Below are 20,713 nucleotides of genomic sequence, written 5' to 3'. Positions count from 1 at the left end.
GCATATTTTATAGTTGATTTTTGAATTTGTACATTCTGTGACATATTTTATTCCTTCTTCATAGAAAGTATATAGTCTCTCTCTACACTATGTTGGCCTCACAGGAGTCAGGCTGCAGTATCTGAAGTGTAACAATTTCAAAACCAGGGGTAACAAAATGCATAGATCATAGGGTTTAGACAGGAGTTAAGATAGAACATCCATTTCTCTAAGGACTCTAAGGATGTAAAAATCAATCAAGGTGTTCTGGCCTGCAGGAGATGAACAGTATGGGCAAAGGCATACCAGAAACACAACTACAACTGGCTGCTTTTATCTCAGATTTCTTAGCAGTTACAGTCTCTGAACGCCGCAGTGTGACAGCTACAAAATGAGACCGCAAGGCTGAAACACAGCCACCACAAATACTCATATACAGAACTACAATGACAGTGACAGGACCAATGTTTGCAGTATCAATGTAAATTCCAATATAATATTTAGCATATATAATCCCATCAGTAAAACATCAAGGCTTTGTTTAAAATCATGAATGTTTACGTCAACATCTGTTTTCTTTTCCATGAACATTTATTTACGTGTATCTGTATGTTAAATATTTGGCTACTTGAAGTGGGAGATGGAGATGATGACCCGCAGGTTGAGAGTTACAGTGAGCAGAGAGATGAAGGACAGCAGAATGTAAATAAGAACAGCCTGACCAAACCTCTCCATCATATTGCTGATTTATCTCCTTTCTCACTTTCCTCCATGTCATCCCCTCATCCCTCGTGCCCAAGCACAGCTTTTCTTTCTCCCTATTTTGCCTTCCATGGCCATTTTCATTTTCATCTCAATCTTCCATCCCTTAGCGAACCTATGACCAAAAGTATACCAAATTACACAGAGTTTGAGTCAAATGGTGCAAAATACAGCCAACACTGTAACAGGCCAACCTCAGTGACACACAACAGAACTTTTTAAGCTCACCCACTTAAACACATGCATACAGCATGTAGTTCTCCAGGTTAATGGCATGATTAACAACATGTTTATTTGACAAAGATTGATCTTAAAGCATGACCTCAAGGTGTCCCTCTGTAATGAGCCATGTTCTGAAAACAACAATGGTTCAAAGCAGCTTGCAAAGAGGCCCAACATCTGGCATTGTGCCATTGCGATGCATGATGCACTCTGTGATCACTCCTCTGCATCAGACATGCCCTCATTGTCACTAAACACTGTTTCAGATCCAAATTCTTTTTTGCACCGAAATGCAACCCAAGTGAAACACAAAGGGCCAACACAGTTTATGTGTGACTCTGAGCCTCTGTTTCTTTGATGCAGCGCATGCCAGCCAGCCATCCAGGTAAGTGAAAACTCTGAAATGCTCCTCTGACGCAGAGGAGTAAATACAATGTCAACAGTACAATGAAGACAGGCCAAACCACAGGACCTAGCCCTCATGGGGTTCTTCCTTGAAAGGCAAACCTGAGGAATTAGCTGCAATGATGAGACTGTGGATACAGATGCTGCAAAGGTCCACTATTGTCAGTCGCCTGGCCTTATGAACCAAAATGGAGTCGTCAACCAAAAGGCATCCAAAAAAGGAAACACCTTGAGGAACATGTCTAGCTCCCTTACATTTAGAATAGAGAAATCCAAAGATCTGCTTTGACACAAAGCCATAGCTGGAATAAGCCCCAGCTCCACATTCTCTCAAGATAGGCCTTCTTGCTGGTGCCAGTAAGTTCAGAGTTTTAAAAATAAAAGTAAAGTATAATGTCTGGCACAGCTGAAGAAACCTATGTGGCAAGCCCCAAAGCAGTGTCTTCTGTATTCTTAAAGGGTACATATTATGCTTTTTGTGATTTTCTGTCATGCACATACTGTTATGATATCAGATGTCCATGTTAAACATGGTCAGTGTTCCAAAACCTGAGGTGAATGTATGTAAAAATAATGTTCCCCTCAGTCCAAGTTTCAGCCTGTCCTGAATGTTTTGTTTGCCATGTTTTTGTTTTTTTTAACTTTCCTGACAAGATGACGTAGCTTGTCATGCGTGTCCACAAATGGCCATCCAATCAGTTATATTTGTTGCTGAGGTTGTTTTATGAGTTGTTTGTGTTGTTCACTCTCATATTCCAATAAAATTATGGACCTGGAAATGTGTCTCCTTTAGACATATGGGTCACTGTACAGTATGTACATGTATTGCCAAAGGCAGTGAGTATATACGGGAGCTGGTATTAGCAGCATGTGAGTCTAGCATATTTGTTGAACTGAACAATCTCAGTAGCAAGCACATCAGAGTTTGTCAAATTACAGTAAGCCCTTAGGAGAAAACATTTGTTTTTCCTTTGTTTGCAATACTACTATTGCCCCTTCCCCAAGCAAGGCCTTGCATTGGCCAGAACAGCAGAAGGACATTTGTTCCCTTGGACAAAAGGCCGGTATCTGGGATTGCACACCATCAGGAGTACTGGTGTGGTTTGGTAGATGAACAATTGCCCCACTCTTGAGAGAGAATTTGTTGAATGTTGATGACAGCCCTGTGACAGCCATCAAATTTCCACAAGTTTGGGAAGAACCCTGTTCCATGTAATGAGGCTGGTAAGAGGCTGAAACACCTCCCTTTTGGGCCCACAAACTGCAGGCTTGTATCCTCAACCCTCTGGGCCTAACCCAGCGCAGCCTCTGCTGCAGGTCCACACACCTCATCTCCAAATTAGTTGCTTGGTCTGCATTTTCCAAGTCAAACAGACTCAACCAAATGTTGAATTATGATTAATTGTGGTAAATAATTATGTAGGACCTTGGCCTATAAGCACTTGCACACTGGATGTCAACAACACAACCATTGCCAGACCTACTCACTGTTTTTTAAAACTAGTTGTTTCATAAAAGATTACTTTAATAAATTGTGTGTACTGTATATTTCAAGTTAAATTGTATTGATTTTCCAGTCAATGATACTTTAAAATTAAATAATTAATTTGGCTTTCAAAGCGACATTTTAATCAGATTGCTCATATATATATATATATATATATATATATATATATATATATATATAGTACATTTTATTTATTTATTTTGAATAAAATTAAACCTCCAAATCTGCTTTGCCAATAAGGATAAGGGTGCATACATATAACCTGACACGTCAGATAGTTTGTTACACAGAACCATCTGAGAAGTCATCCATGGACACTGCTTGAAAAGGGCAGGCACTATCAAAAAGATACTTGGCAGGTCATTGGATGAACCATCTGTCCATCACTGTCTATTACCGTTTTACCTTGCAAGGCAGCTGCATTTGCTTTACTGATAGGTCCGAACCACCAGTGGTTCATGTTATGGGAAAATCCTAACTTTAGGGGTTACACTAGGTCAAACATGGGCCTTGAGGTCACACTACAATTCTTAAGCAGAAGGAGACATTTTCTCCTCTCCTTGAGACTCAGAGTAACTGGATGTTTAGGGAAAGCAGGAGCCACTCTGATAAAGAGTGAACTGGCGTTGTCCCGGTAACCAAGGTAAGCGTAAATAACCAACAATGTATAATTTGCCATTACAAATATATTTGGAAGAAAAGAGACCAAGTAAATACAAAATAGAGGGAAGAGCATGTTGATGACAGATGTAGAACATTGCTGTAGAAAGTAAAGTAGGGAGGAGCTCAGCCACTGCCAAAAGTCCCCAAAAAGGAAAGGGGGGGGGGGGGGGCCGGACGATAAATCCAATATAGATATTTGACAGAGAGAAGCAGTCAAAAGAGTTAAGCAGTCTCTCATCTAGTGCTGCTCTCTGATGATGGAGACCCTGGAAGGAACAGAACTCTGCTTTCCACAACTCCTCAACACTTCGTGCAAGAAGACCAAACGTTCCTACTCTGTAGCCACGCTTATTTACATTCTGCTGTCCTCCATCTCTCTGCTCACTGTGACTCTCAACCTGCTGGTCATCATCTCCATCTTCCACTACAAGTAAATAATGTTTCTGGCTTTTATCTGCTGTAATAATAATTGATACTTATAATGACAAGTATGTTGCTCTCTTACCTCTGCAGGCAGCTCCACACCCCTACCAACCTGCTCCTTCTGTCTCTGGCTGTCTCAGATTTCTGCGTGGGCTTCCTTATGTTGTTACAAATTGTCCTCCTCAATGGCTGCTGGCCCCTGGGTAACCTTTTGTGTTCTGTGTATTATGTTTTGGACTACACTATTACCTCTGCCTCTATAGGAAACATGGTGCTCATATCTGTTGACCGCTATGTGGCTATTTGTGACCCTCTGCATTACCCCACCAAAGTCACTCAAACAAGAATTAAAATTTGTGTTTGTCTGTGTTGGATCTGTTCTCTTCTCTTTCACTGTGTGCGGTTTAAGGATAACCTGAAACAACCAGGTAGGTATAACTCCTGCTCTGGAGAGTGTGTGCTTGTAATTGATTATGCTGCAGGAATCACAGATACTTTTTTGTCCTTTATTGGCCCTGTCTCTGTCATTGTAATTCTGTATATGAGAGTATTTGTGGTGGCTGTGTCTCAGGCTCATGCTATGCGTTCCCACACTGTCACACTGCAGTTTTCAATGACTACTTGGAAATCGGAGATGAAAGCAGCCAGGACTCTCGGTGTTGTTGTAGTTGTGTTTCTAATATGCATCTGCCCATATTTCTGTGTCACACTCAAAGGCCAGGACATCTCACTCAATGCCTCATCTTCAGCCTTTATAATATTTCTGTTCTATTTTAACTCCTGCCTAAACCCTGTGATATATGCCTCTTTTTATCCATGGTTCAGAAAATCTATTAAGCTCATTGTTACACTTAAGATACTGCAGCCTAACTCCTGCGATTCCAACATACTGTAGAGAGAGAGAGAGACAAAGGTGAGGCCAACATACTATACAGAAATGTTGATAGGTAACTAAAATGTCACATTTTCTACGTAGAAAAAATATTTATTCATGTTATTGATTCAGTGAATTATGAAATCTAAATTAAAAAACAGGATAGCTTTCATGTATTTGGGCAGAAAAATGTAGGAATAGTAATGCATGAGCATGAGACAGCCTCCATGATCCTCTGCTGTTCATGGCCAGTTTGTCATCAATTCTATCCCTCCATTGTCTTTGTAATGGCAATGAAATGTACTTGCATGAAACAGAACGGGAAAAACGGACTGTATAAATTCACATCACCATCTTTTGCCCATTTGTATTTGTGTATGTATAACAATACAGACATTCAATAGTTGTTTAAATATCAAAAATGATATTATACATGGCACAGATTTAGGCAGATTACAATACAAAATATTGAATTAGTTTAAACGGTAACATTGACAATACCTCATTTGTAAGAATCTTACAGATGTAGAAAGACACATAAGGTCATTGAAATAATAAAAAGCAGAGTGAATACACTGATGTGTGAAAACATATCAATCTTACAGTATCGCGCCGCAGGAACCCCAGAATTTCTTCACAGTTATGCTTCAACTGACTCTGCAATATTAATTAAGTGTCACTAATATACACATGAATACTATTTTGGAAAAATCTTGGAGCAGAAATACCATCACTCTCCAGCCATTCACTACAGCATAGCCAGCAAAGTGTGTGTTATCAGATGGTCTACATGCTGAACTGTCAGTGTAGAGATTTGTGATAATCTGGCAGGCCCAAGGCTCGGGCTCCAGAGAGTGCATGTTTCAGTTCATGGAAAGCTTTGTGCATTTCCTCAGTCCATAGCACAGTTGGAGGAGCAGACTGAACTGTGACTAACTGAAAGTCTGAGTCCATAGCAGTATACTCATAAATCCAGTGTCTGCAGCAGTCTGCCATCCTCAAAAATGTCAATTTTAGTCTTGGGAGGAGGCATATGGTTCAAAATTTTCACTCTCTTGTGAGAGAAGGCAATGTCTTTAGAAAATGTCCCAGGTATGTCCCTTCAGGCAGACAAAACTGGAGCTTAGTCAAAAAATTGTAAAAGTTATCACCCAAATTTGTTACAGTCTGGGTTTGAGAAGCTGCTACAGCTTTTCTCAATGATTAGTATTGTGCCATCATTTCTCCAATATGTTTTAGTTCGTAACCTGATGTCACTGCTACATGTGGACATGACTCATCGGATTCAAACAAAACCAACCACTCCTGTGTATTTACAAAACAATCAGGTAATTGCTTGTACTCAGCTGAAGGATTAAATGCTGCTGTACAATGATAATGGAAGACAAGTCTCATAGCACACATCAATGATGCACAAGCTGGTGATGTTTTAGCACATTGAAAATGTGTTGCATATCAAAATCTGGCAATATCCTGCAATACAATCAATGATGGATTATTGAAATGACTGCAGGAACCTGTTATCAGGATGGTTGGAAACAAACCATCTGGAGTACAATGTATAATAGCATTCAGTTTGCATAACAACATAACTAGCCCCATTAAATTTATAGGGCAATTTACTAAAGAAAAGGAAAAAATGTTTTACATCTGAACCTTCAACGGTTACAGTAGAAAGTTTAGACATGGGCTCTGCCATCGGAATACCGGCAACACTTACAGTAGTAACAAATTTAGAAGTTGGTATACACACACTTGTTCATTAGCTTTTACTGCTTAAGTGGTAGCTCCACTATTAATGAAAATATCAACCTTCACTGGCATAGTTGGATCTTCCACGGGACAAGTAGAAAGCTGAATTATTGCTGTTTATAACTTTAGGTTGCTGCTCTGAATCCCAGCTCTTCATGACCTCCCTAAGCCAGATTGTGATTTGTTTTATGAATGTTTCTTGTTCTCAGATCTCTTCTTGGAAAAGAGATCTTAATCTCAATGAGAATGCCTGATTAAATAAAGATAAAATACAACTAAAAATTGAAAGACGCTGTCAGTGCGTGAGTGCATCACCTCAGGAGGAAACGGTACCTCCTCCTCTGCAGGGACAACCTTGAGTCAGACATTTTTCACACCCAATCCTCCCATACTTCCTCTGTACCATGTCCAACAACGACACAAATACAGCGGACACAGATCTCCATCCATGACCCATCGGAGCACAAGGGCCCAGACTGCTGAGGAGGCATCAGATAGGAGAAGCTGTGCAACATGGGTGATATGCTACTGGGGAGGGTTTCTGCTGTTCTCTTTTTATTCTTTAACTTCTTTTAATGTCTTAACATGTCATGTTACTGGTAACTGTCTACTATTAAAATCACGATCAATGATAATGGATGATAAACTCTGCTGGAACCCATACATCAATCATGTTAAATCAATAACTCTTAACTCCGGTGTTGCACTTTTTAAACAGTCCCTGCACCCTTGTCTCACAGCCAGCTGTACATATAAGAACAATGTTATCTGTCCAGCTCAGTGGATAGCTCGTTTTGGTGAAAATAAGGTTGTAGCTAGTCTACCTTACTACGATAGGAAAGAGGCCTTGTTATTTGCAGCGTGTTTTATTAATGTGTTGTGGGTCGTATTTTAGATTAGAGCCCGCAACGTACAGCGTAACTACCCTGTAGTTACGGTGTAATCTTTTGTACTAATGGTGTACCACTACAATACGTACCAATACATATATGTAGTACAAGGGAATGGGGGAACAGGGGAAGTTGTGGAGTTATGGAATAAGGAGGTAACAATATGGGAACTTACAAAGAACTTACTGTAGTTATTTTTTATTACTGGGTACCTATGCTATTGTTACACGGTATGTATGACCTACTGATCAATAATCTGGAATTTTGGGAAGAATTTAGAGAGAACTTATAAGTAGTTAAAGATACCTACTGTAAGTACTGCAACAGAGCTCGGCTTAATTTTAAATCTGGATTTACTCATTTTAAACCTAGTTTTGCTAAACTCTGATTAGAACTAATCTTAGATTAAAAAAATAATATTTAACCATCTTATTGATATTTTCCCCTAATTGCTTAGTTTGCTGGAAGGAAACTTCCTAGAAAAGGATACTATTCAGACACCAACTAATAATAATGAACCAGTAAACACAAACCTGAACAATCTGGCAACTCCTGAACTGGACTTGGGCAGGGACAGGGGCAGATGGACCAGCGCACTTGTCTTTTTTAAATGACCCTCTCCAAAAACTGCATTCATCTTTCAGCAAGATGACTTCAGCTTTAAAGTTGTAATCTCAGCTAGAGAAGGAAAAAAATAAAAGTTTGTAGAAGTTTATTTTTTCTGTCAATGTCTCTCCACAAGAGGGTAAGATAGATGAATAGTTGCCTTGCTTAAGAGGTGTTTTCTAAATTCAGTTTATTTAGCCATTTTCTTTATCCAGGTTTATCTGTACAGATTTGAAACTACATGTCCAATCTTAAGAGATTTTTTTTTCTGGAAGTAACTCCTTGATAAGCCATACCTGAGGACCATATAACTATTGCAAAATAGAAAGCCATCCTTCACTGGCACCCCACATTTTTATAAAGTGCGATAGTCAATTAATATATATACACACACACAAGCAAACCAACGAATCAAAAAGAAGCTTCTTGTATTATATCGGGTTTGCCAATGAAGCATTACTGTACTGAGATAACTTCTGTTGTGATTTCGTACCATATAGATAAAACTGAATTGAAAAAAATTCTAATGTATAGCACAATGAAAATGGCAAAAGGCTGCATTAATATTATCAGACAAGACAAGCCATCTATAAGCAAACATCTATAAATATATGTGCACTCCCAAGTAAGAACAGTTGCTGATATCATGCTTAATTTCATTTTACTGACAAGTCATGAATGCAGCGTAGGACTTATGCAGTATGTTGCTGACCACTGACAAATCAAAACATAATTATTTCTGCTTGTCTGTCTGTCTTACTATAGATTCCAAATGTTAAAAGCCATTTATGCTATTAAAAGAAAATCCCTAGAATATGTCTCAAAGCATCTGAATGATGCAGAATACAAACCCTTTATACTGTATGAGAACATGTAATAACCTAACAATTCTAGTGGAGCAAACTGGTGTTAACATGTAAAAATTGAAGGGTGAAATTTCTCAATTAGCTGGGTGAATAGCTGGGTGTTAATTTCAGTAGCTGAAAATAGTCACCAAGCTGGTAAGGCAGCCTTGTCACTCCTACACTTATTTCCAAGGTTATCTTTTGTGGACGTGGTGCCATCTGTTTTTTCACATCCTACCAGGACTTTGTTTGTGTTTGGATTTTTACTTCAGTTCCTGTTTTATTTTGAAATGTCTTCTCCTTGTGTTTTGTTACCTTTACTTCTTGTGTTTTCCTGCCTTTGTTGATTACCTCATGTTTCACCTGTGTCTCATTCACTCACCTGTGTTCTATTTGTAATCATTTCTTGTGTATTTAAGTCAGTTTTCAGTTCAGTCTTTGTCGAGTCATCTAATCAGTTAACCTTGTTCCCATGTCCCAGTTCAAATATAGAGCTTTGAAATGGTTAAACTATGCAAACACTGGTCAGGGAGTGGTTCATATCTGGTTAGGATAGAGACAGACCAATAATCACTGACACTGACCTACAGTGATGTGTGAACACACATCACTAAATTATCTTATTTAGATAAACAACATTAAATTATTTAGATTCAGTGTTTATTTCCTAGCTTAATCTGACATCTCTTGTGAGTGAGTCAAATCTTTAAAATATTAACGTTATCTGCTTAGCTAGTAGCCTAAAGTTTTGTTTTATGGAAGCTGTGGTGACTTAGCTGTCAATGTACGACATGATCAGAAAGAAAAAGTTTGGTCATAAAACTTGCCTCGGGTATTATCACTGTTTGTAGGACAGCCAGATCGATAAAATATAAAAAACTTTTTGGGTGACTCGAGACTAGGCTAGTTCGTAATCTAAAGTTAGTTTGTCACTAGCAAAGGGGAGGCACAACTAAGCTGTCATTGCTAACCATTTAGCTGGCTACAGTGCAATGCAAAGTATGTTAGCTATTTAACTTATGCTCTGCTCATATCATGTTCACATATATACAGCATGTTCCTCATACATAACCCCTTTACTGGTCCGGACTTCAAATTATTTGAAGTACTGAGTTTCCCAGTACTGGATATTGCACACCTTTCCGGCCACAAGAGTGCAAGACACACAAACAGGATGTGTGGGTTTGAAGTAGAGGAAAAGTATTGGGCTGTAGCTACATAAAGCTGATAACTTGAAAAAAATCAATCATTAACTTATTGTGATAATTGTGTTGATGCTACACATGTATTATTTACAGTAAATAAAGATAATCTACCATCTTGTGTGTATGTATGCTGCAACAGTGTCTCTCCGTAGGCATACGGGCAGCAGTTTGTCATGTACGTGATGTGTAGAGGGCAGCAAGTATGTGCGAAAGCTGGTATCAGTACAGAACCAGTACATATGAAACCCAGAGAACAATTGGCACTCATTTGTTCATTTTTTTGCCAGCACAAGTTTGATTCAGTTAACAAGGTTTAATTAGTTGTCCTTTAATTGATTCTTTAAATCAGTTTGCATCTATAACCTGTTGTGTTCAGTACAACTCCTCAGTTAATTCAACCCTGTTAACTCTGACGACCAAATTGACAGATGGATCACAGCCGATATGCAGCCAGATCTCTAGTCGACTAATACATTACAGTTATCAAGAAACTGCGGCCAAACTTGGAACAATGTAGGAGACTGACACAATTTGGTATTAAAAGATCAAAAGGCTGACTTACTGCAGTTGCGGAATGTGAAGGAACAAGTGTAATAGTTAGTTTAGGTTTGCCTGTTAATTGACAGGTATGACAGTAAGTCTTTATTTGGCAGGTGAAAAAAAACCTGTTTTTCAGGCTTGTCAGACAAAGTTTTCCCATGAGAGAAACACTGTCTCATCAACAGGTAATCCTAGAGAACATAAGCTGCAGAAGTTTTAAACACCACAGAGGAAGGCACAATACCGCCAAATAGTGCCTTAAGGAACAGTCAAGATTTTGCTCTTTTACTAAATCTACACAACACATAGATCCGTACTATCTCGAATAAACGGCTTACTGGGACACAAGTAATGGATGTCTTTGGTGAGGGTGCACATTTGTAAACTTGGGGCCAAATACAACCCAGGGTTGCTATCATGATAGGCCATGACAGCTGGGGTTTGCACTTTAACATGTGTGTCGCCGTGCCAAGATCCCACATTCACCACATCTTTTAGCCTGTAGATATTCCCTGCGGCAATTATTGGCAAGTTAATGATAAAGGCTACTTCTCTTTCTTCAGGATCAACATAGATTAGTGGAGTGACTATGTCTCTGGTGGTGGTTAGGATGTTCTGCACCAGAGATAAGGGAATAAGATATGGGAGAATTTTACCCATAGCCAAGCTGTCCACTGAAGATTCTATATCACGTAGTATATCTGTCATTAACATGCTGACAAGTTGGGTATGAGCATAGTTGACATTGATTACCGACTGGAGAGAGTTCACCGCACGTATAGTTTGGTTCAAAGCTTCACTGTGGGTGTTAACTACCAGAATGGTACCCTGTACTGTCTTACTTATTGTCTGTAGTTCATGTTGTTGTCTATTTATCTGCGCCTTGAGAGGGGTACTCATTTGTAGACTTTTCATTTGAGTCTAATTGAACCACCAAGACTGCAGTGGGCACTGGTTCCTCAAATCCTTGGTCTGATTGCTCAGGTATACCTGTCTGGGATGTGGGGTTCCGGTCCTGCGACAAAGCATGTTTGGGTTCGCTGGGGCCCAAGTACAGATCTTCTTCCACTTCATGAGACTGGTTGAGTGAGGTTTCTGGAGGAGAAGGATCAGAGGTTGAACGCGGTGCTGATACAGAGATTACTGAGAAGAGGTCAGCTTTTTCTGCTTTTTACGCATGCTTTGGATCAATTGCCTGATAGCGTTAAGACCTTTCTTGCTTATGCTGGATTGCTTAGACTTACCATCTGTATTGTTGTTCTGCTGGGTTTGATCCAGCTCTCTGTTCTTTGTTTGCAACTCAGTCTCTTCATTGTCCTCTGACGACTCATCATTTTCACCTGGGATTGAAAATGTATTACATAATGTATTACAAGGGTTTGTGACTGTGTCATAAAGCACTTATTTTCTTGATGTTGCTGTTGTTTCTCCAGCTATGAGAGAGGTCCTGCAGCATCGATGCATGGTATTGCCTTTATCTTCATCCTAAAGTGACTGTGTAATAGGTCAGGGGTATTTCACCATGTGCCATTGATGGCTGGGAGTACGTTGGTTTTCATTATAACCAAAGACAACAAAAGTTGATTTCACTGACTAGCTACTTGTCTCTGGCTGAAAGTGTGTTAATCAATTGAATAATCTGATCTAGTCTGTTGTTGGGATGAAAATCTGCATGGAATAAGGTTGAACAGTTTCTGGTGAGCACATTAGATAGATAGATAGATAGATAGATAGATAGATAGATAGATAGATAGATAGATGATTTATAATAGTAAGTTCATTCATTTGTGCTGTTTTATTTTTCTCAGGCACTATGGGTTGGCATTATTCACCATGTCTGTGACATTCACACCTGCCATATCAGAAGTATTGCAGACCAAGTCAGGAGAGGTCCAGGTAAGTGATACACATTTGTTTGCCTATGTAGCATATTAACTTACCCTGTAGGTCCTACTCTTGGTTAAATAGCACTATTTTCACATGTACAACTGTAAAAAAATGTATGAAATAGTAAATTAACTCTTTGTGTAATGGTACTGTCTTCCACAGAAGCAGTTTTCCACGCAGCTGCTGCTCTTCACACAGCTCCTGGAGCAGATGAGGAACAGCAGTGCCAGTGAATCATGGGTGTTGTTCCTGCCATGAGAGCATCTTCATCCCGAGCAGTAAATTGAATACCTTTGGTGTGGTATTGGTCTGACCCTTGTCAGCTATTATATGTGCAGCAATTTGACTGCTGGAAGGTGATCGGATAAGTTTAATCACACTGCTTTTAGTGTTCAAACAGACTAATGATTTGATAGATTATTCTGTCCTTATCACAATCAACTCTGAAGAACACAGAATAAGCTGTCAAAATGTTTGTGTTTGAACAGTAAAAGCTGCATGTTTGTTATCCTTTTATTGTCCAGTTTGAAAAGGATGTCCAAAAATGTTTCTGTTAAATAAAAGATATTTTTATTACAAATGTCATTATTCTTAGTGTTGTTTTTTTATATTTTTATTTTGTGTTTCAAACTAGTGAATTACAGTTTACATAATCTGAAGTGGCAATGAAAATTAATCCATAACATGTACTACAGTGCCCTGTTCTGAGGATCAGTGGTATTCAACTTCACTACTGTTTTATGTTGCTTTATAGATGTAAATAATGACAATATAAATTAATGGTGGAAGTGGTAATGACAATATACTGACTTCAGAGAAGTACTGTCATTGTATAAGTATATATAATATGTTTATCCTTGCAATTATCACAGCACATCTGATGAATATCTTTTATTTGGTAAACTTGCACATTTAAGTTGAACAAATGTGAATATATAAACAAAAAGTTTAATAATTATTCAGAAAATATATAAATATAGAAAATGTATAAAATAAATAAAATATCAGAAATGTAACAAATAAATATGAGATGATTTGATGCCTTGATGATGAACAGGCAGGTGTGTGAGTACCTGAGATACTGTGTGGACGTTCCAGAGGACCTGGAGGGAAACTCAGAGGCCAGGTGTGAAACCAGTGCGATGTCTTTGGAGGACCAAGGAGCTTGTCCCTGATCCTCCAAACACAGCAACAGCCACAGTTGATAAGAATCAAAGGTTCCCATTGGATTCCATAGAAAATGCATGCGGGTCATTTTTGACCCACTTGTGGAAGCTTGGGGTAGTAATACAAAAACTACAATTTCTTAAAATGTATAAAAGGTAAGTTAAAAATGTAAATGGCATTATATCAAAAACATGTTTTTTGAGCAATACCTGGAATATGAAATGATAACAATTTTCCATAACGAAGATATTTCAAGAAAACAACCTCACTGGGTCATTTTTGACCCCCTTATGCATCTAAGGGTTAGGCAGCAAACCAAGGTGCACATGGGCATATTGCCAAGGCACTTGTCCAGCCGGTGAGTTGAAGTAGTGGTGGAAGGTATCCCATACTCTCAGGGCCTCTGCCGATGCCCTATTCCCCTGGATGTTCTCTCCACCTTTGTCTTCAGCTGGCTCCCCATTGTCTGGATTCTGATCCCCCTCAGCAGAATGCAGAAAGTTGGAGAGTATGCAAGTTGCCTTCACAATACCATCTGCTGCATCAGGGAAGACTCGCAGTCTTTGACAGTTCACCCTCCAGCGTTGTGTGAGGATGCCAAAACAGTTTTCCACTATACGGCGGGCTCTGGAGAGGCAGTAATTGAAGACTTGCACTGTCCTCTTGAAGGTGGCGTCCTGGATAGGGCCGGAGGAGGTAGGGTTTCATTGGGAAGGCCTCGTCAGCCACATCCACATATGGCACAGGTCCCAACTCTGGTGCAGAAGACAGGAGAGATGGTGGCAGAACATTAAGGTCACCTGCCTGGAGGGCTTTGCCAAGATGAGTCGGCAAAGATGCCTCTGTTGCTGTTGCTGCCAAAACCACCAATGTCAGCATGACTGTTGACATTGGTGGTCCCTGGAGGGATGGCTGTTAGGGGACAATGGCTACCCATTAAAAACATGGCTGATTACACCGTTTATCATGCCTACAACACTGTGTGAATTGTCATTCAATCGAAAAGAAGCCAAAACACACAGTGTGATAGAAAGAAGGTTTGGTGGAACATTACAATACAGCCCTCAGAAAGTCGGAGCATTCTTTGTGGCATGTTGTGTGTTGCATGACATCGCCATGCGTCATGGATGTCTCTTAAAAATAAGGACTTTAGAAGGCATGATGCTGAACTACATGTGCCTATGCCAATGAACCAAAATATGCCAGCAGCAGCACGGGTGAGGAGGGATCAGCTGGCAGAAGAGCTGCTTCATCTATAGCCTACATTACATTTATTAGGACATTTTCAATTACATTGCATTTTACAAATGTTTTTCAAATGCTCCCCTGGGGATTCACTGTTATGAGCGTAGAGAGAACCTTAGTGCAAATGAGGGGCAGAACACTGAAGAACCAGTTCAGGAGATTTATTCACTGTGCAAAAAAGCTAACAAGGAGCCAACAGAGCTAATTCTGTATTGGCTACCGTCAAACTATGGCACAGAAAACAACAGCCTTCTATTACTGCGGGCGGGGGGGGGGTAAGAACTCTTGACAGCTCCTCGCTGCTGCCGGCAGCAGGATCAGCACCTTGGAGAGCACCGTGGCGCACAGTCCTCACGACTGTGTATGATGATTTTTACATAATTAAAATATTTTTAAAATATATTTAACAAATATTTTTTAACACTTGATTACAGTGATCAGGTTACCATACTTTCGGCAATTAAAGCCCCACTGATTTTTACCTGTTACTCTGTGACTGAACAAAAAGCTTTAAAGAGAATGAAAGCTGTAATTAAAATAAACGTTTCAAAAAACAAAAGAAAACAAATTTGCAACAAATTAACGAACATGATCCTAAACTGCTGGTCTGCAATGCGTCCGAGGGGCCGCAGCAACATCTTGATGTGGCTCAGGCAGGTGTTCACACACCACACACTCCACCTGATTCCACCCAATTCTCTCTCCAGCATATTGAATTCAGCCTGCTGGAGTTCCAGGAACAGGTGGTCCTCTTGCCGGATGATGTTCCCACGTCACGACCTGGGTCGGCTCATTTCTCCTCGCGACCTTGATGATGGCTCTTCCACCGACTCTTCTCCCTCCACAACTACCCCCATTCCTGCCCACTGGGTCCGGCCACAGGATCATCAGCCAGCGGAGCTGCATGACATATAGGATTAATTATTTGAATGACTTTGTTGCATGTGTTAATGTCAAATAAACGATTTTCAAAAAAAGCATGCATGGTTTGTACACAGTGATTTATTATCATTGCGTTACCTTGGATGCTGACCTCTAGACCCCCAAAACCCTCAATGCTTTTGGCACTGAGGGTAGAGGCAGCGATGTCCTCCACTGACGTCAGATCCTCGGTGGTTGTAGGTGGTCCTCCTCCCGGTTCCAGATGCTGTTTACGGTGAGTGGCAAGCTTTTGTTTTTCCCGTCTCCTGACATTATTGTACCGCTTTCAGCATTGTGAGGCAGTTCTGGTGATGCCAGAAGACGAGGACACCCTCACCACTACCTCCTCCCATGCCTGCTTCTCCTGTAGAGGAGAATTGCTTGGTCCTACAACTGGCTCAGACAACATAAACTACCTGTTAAACAATCAACTGTCTCATTTTACAGAGCAAGGAACTAAGTTTAAAATAGACACATAGACATAAAATAGACATACTTATACTGAACACTTACTTTAAGAACACTATTTGTAACATGAAAAATATATATAAGAAATACATCAAATGATAAACACTATTTCAATTTCTCTCACACACCTCAGGGAGCTTTGGTGGAATCTTGCTGTTACAGTAGATGGTCTGCTCACATGCTTTCACTTCGCGCACAAGCAGATCTGTTTCTTCCAAAGAGAAGCGTTCGTTTCTACTACTTGGCAAACTCACCATCATAATAGCAATCCGCTAAGGTGCAAGCGCACCTGGTTTTTAAAGGGAATGGGAGATGACACTGTGATTGGTTTATTGCATGTTACACCTAAAACACACCCATGATTAATTAGGAGACTATGGACAACCCCTTTGAACCGTGCGCCTGGCGCATCGACCATTTTTCTGCCATTAAAATAGCAAAAGTGGATTTGGACACACCCTAAATGCACTTGTGCCATGCGCTTCAGACCGTGAGCTTTAGATAATTAAAATAGGCCCTTTATGTTTGTCATGTCTTAATTCAAGGCTCCCTTGTCATGTTGTTTGTTTGGTAATGCTCCTGTTACATCTTAAAAGTTATTATTGGTTCATAAAGACCGTTTCGTGTACACATCTAGTAATTGCTTTAAATTGAATAGTGTAACACTAACTCTGCTGGCTTTGCCATTTTTCTATGGGATTTCTGCATTCAAAACATATGTAAACATTGTTATCAGTTAAAAGTAGCTTAAAATCATCAAATAAAGTCTTCAACTGTTTACAACTGTCAGAGTAATACCTCTGTTGTTAAATTTAACAGAGCTGAGCTTACGGGTAAACATCTAACGTTACTCCTAAAAGATCACATATGATTTCTCATAAACAGACACTAACAACATTTAACATATTTCGGTATTAATTTTACCTTTACATGATGTTTCCCAGATAATACTTGTCTGCTTTAATGACACCGTTTACACATTTTTATAAGTGCTGATTTATTAAATCGGAGTTCTATTGGGTCAGGGTACTAAAGTATAATCTCTTGTGATGCTGAATTTAGTCTGTTTTGTCAGGTAATAAACATTACCAATGTCTGATATCCAATAATGACGCACTACCATTATTTATATTTAGGTGCTCCGATCAGGCTACCTCTGTCATCTTTTGCCCTTAATATCTTGTATTTTGATGTGCTTTTTACAAAATGATGTTTTATAATGTGTGTGTGTTTAAGGTCTGGTTAGTTTTAGGCACAGAAATCACTTAATTAGGTTAGGTTTAGGGAAAGATCATGTTCTGGGTTAAAATGATTACAAGATATTAATGGACACAAAGCTTTGGCACCGCACTCACAGCTGTTCCGTTCACTGTTGCTGTTGACATGAACACAAATGAGACACAGGAGGTTTTCTTTGAATGATACACATCAGTGTTTTGAAGTCGGTTTAACACTGAATATTGAGGGAACAAATGAAAGATACTTTCTCAATGGTATTCACCCTCAATTTGGTCCTTAACAGTTAGGCTACAGAGAAAAACAGGTTTATGCATCTGGCCCCTGGTGTTACTGAAGTTGCAGCTGCTGTGCCACGTGCATAAATGCACACATCCTCTCAATATAAAGACACACTTATCATCATAAAAAACTGAGACAGCTGCAGAAACTGCTCCACTCACTGTAAAAATAACTTTACTTATCTTAAAATACACCCATGGCCTCTATGCGTCTTGCTATGTGCAATTCAGTTCAATTCAATTTTATTTATATAGCGCCAAATCACAACAAAAGTCATCTCAGGGCACTTTTCACATGGAGCAGGTCTAGACCATACTCTTTAATTTACAGAGAGAGAGACCCAACAATTCCCCCATGAGCAAGCGACAGCAGTAAGGGAAAAACTCCCCTTTAACGGGAAGAAACCTCAGGCAGAACCTGACTCTAGGTGGGCAGCCATTTGCTTTGACCGGTTGGGTTGAGAGAGAGAGAAGAGGTGGGGGATAGAGAATCAGAACAGCAACAGCAACAACAACAACAACAACAATAGATACATGACTAGCAGCAACAAACAGCAGGAACAGCTGGTGAAGGACAGAAGGACGTCAACACATGAGCATGGTTCATGGGGTTTCCTGCGGATGGGAAAGCACAAAGAACACTAGGGAGGAAGTCAAGTTAGTAACATGCATTAATGGTCAAAGAATACATACAGATGGAGAAGAGGAGAGAGGAGCTCAGTGCATCATTGGAAGTCCCATGGCAGTCTAGGCCTGTAGCAGCATAACTAAGGGCTGGTCCAAAGCGAGCTTGGTCAGCCCTAACTATAAGCTTTATCAAAAAGGAAAGTTTTAGGCCTACTCTTAAACGTGCCCCCCGGACCAAATCTGGAAGATGGTTCCACGAGAGAGGAGCCTGATAGCTGAAGGCTCTGCCTCCCATTCTAATTTTGGCAACTGTGGGAACCACCAGTAAGCCTGCATTCTGGGAGCGCAGTGCTCTAGTGGGGTAATAGGGTACTATGAGTTCTTACTAAGATATAATGGTGCCTGACCATTAAGGGCTTTGTATGTGAGGAGAAGGATTTTAAATTAATTTCTGGATTTTACTGGAAGCCAATGCAGCGAAGCTAAGATGGGGGAAATGTGATCTCTTTTTCTAGTTTTAGTCAGTACACGTGCAGCTGCATTCTGGACCACCTGGAGAGTCTTTAGAGACTTGTTAAGACAGCCTGATAATAAGGAATTGCAATAATCCAGCCTAGAGGTAACAAATGCACGGACTATTTTTTCTGCATCTTGTTCGGACAGAATGTGCCTGATTTTTGCAATATTACGTAAGTGCAAAAAGGCAGTCCTTGAAATTTGTTTCATGTGGGAGTTAAAGGACATATCCTGATCAAGAGGAACTCCCAGATTCCTTACGGTGGTGCTGGAGGCCAGGGTAATGCCATCTAGATTAGCTAAATCATTAGATAATGTGTTTCTAAGGTGTTTAGGGCCAAGCACAATAACTTCAGTTTTGCAGAACCATATTTAACCCCCTCCCTCCAACGCTCCACATTAAGTTGTGCTCTGTTACATTAAAATACCAGTTTTGAGGAGCAGAAATATGCATGGCTATGCTCAAAATATTTAGGGCTGAAGCAGTGGCAGCACACAGGACCTACAGGACCCAAAGCTTCGGCACTGCACTCACAGCTGCTTTTCACTGTTCCCGAACATGAACACAAACGAGACACAGCAGGTTTTCTGTAAATGTTACACATCCAGTGCATTTTGGAGTCAGTTTAACTCTATAATATCGAGAAGAATAAATCAGCTTTCTTTCAGCTGCCGCCGCATCATTACCACAGTAATCATGTCAATTGAAATGATTAGATTAGATTACTACCGTAAAAGTTCAGTTAATAGCCTGGGCTTTGTATATCTCTGTATATATACGCATATATGAGGTCTTGGTCACAGTTAAGCTAAACAGTAAGAACACACAATAGTGCCTGTTAAAATCGCCTGTGGATAGACCAACAAGAATATCTTAGTGCATAGTGAGTGTGTGGTCGAGAGAGATAGAGAGAAAGACAGAGATATATAGAGATAGAGAAAAAGAGATAGTTTCTGCCAAAAACAAGCACAGAGACCTGGGGAGACATGAGAGCAGCTACAGACGTCTCACTCTGCTACTCTGTGCTGCGACTCTGCTGCTGCAGACAGTCACGGAGCAGACACTTTCAGTTAGTGTTTTTTATTAGATGAACATGGGCACACATTTAGGAGGAAAGGCAACAAGATAAAACAAAAAAGCAAAGAAATAAAGAACTTACTACTTTTGGTTTGAAAGAAAAAGGGAACACAAAGGGTTGTAGAATAAATAGTGTGCTTTGAATAGTGCCCCAATTTTTCTGCAAATTGTTTTGTAAAACAAAGTTCCAAAGAGAGTGCATTAAATCTAGTAGTGTTTGTTTGTGTTTGTGTGTGTGTGTACATGTGCATTTGTGTACACACAACAAGATGTGAAATGATAGAATAAGGGGGTAACCAGAATTGTTAGTTATTTTTTAATTAGGTTCTATTATTGAAGGGTACATTATGACCATAACATAAAATACCACATACTTGAATAATGTACTCATAAATTGCAACATGGGAACAAAATACCATGGGGAGATAAAAAAAAAAAACATACACCTAATATGAAAACAAATACCTATGCCCTATTTTTTTTAATTAAACTTGTGACCTATAATCTTTCACATCAGCGTCATCAAAGTTCAGGACAATATTTGAATGGGTACGCTTCATCCATATCAAATGACAGCAGGGAGCAATAGAGTCTCATGTATAAAGAAACAGAAA

At 39.7% G+C, this 20,713-nt stretch overlaps 1 protein-coding gene across 1 annotated transcript; it reads left to right on the top strand.

Moving 5' to 3' along the window:
* Positions 1-3,792: 3,792 nt before the first annotated feature.
* LOC121907367 (trace amine-associated receptor 13c-like) lies at positions 3,793-4,856 on the top strand. Its single transcript, XM_042426890.1, has 2 exons — positions 3,793-3,968; positions 4,052-4,856. Exons 1-2 carry the CDS (start codon positions 3,793-3,795, stop codon positions 4,854-4,856), a joined length of 981 nt encoding a protein of 326 aa, XP_042282824.1.
* The last annotated feature ends 15,857 nt before the right edge of the window (positions 4,857-20,713 follow it).

The sequence above is a fragment of the Thunnus maccoyii genome, chromosome 11 (assembly GCF_910596095.1).
Source record: "Thunnus maccoyii chromosome 11, fThuMac1.1, whole genome shotgun sequence".
In the NCBI taxonomy this organism is placed as follows: domain Eukaryota; kingdom Metazoa; phylum Chordata; class Actinopteri; order Scombriformes; family Scombridae; genus Thunnus; species Thunnus maccoyii.
This window is presented reverse-complemented; position numbering and strand designations above follow the sequence as displayed.

Bases quoted from the DNA above. Each gene is read 5' to 3' on its own strand.
- LOC121907367 (XM_042426890.1), top strand. From the start codon at position 3,793: ATGATGGAGACCCTGGAAGGAACAGAACTCTGCTTTCCACAACTCCTC. The intron at 3,969-4,051 runs GTAAATAATGTT...TTACCTCTGCAG, and splicing joins ATCTCCATCTTCCACTACAA to GCAGCTCCACACCCCTACCA.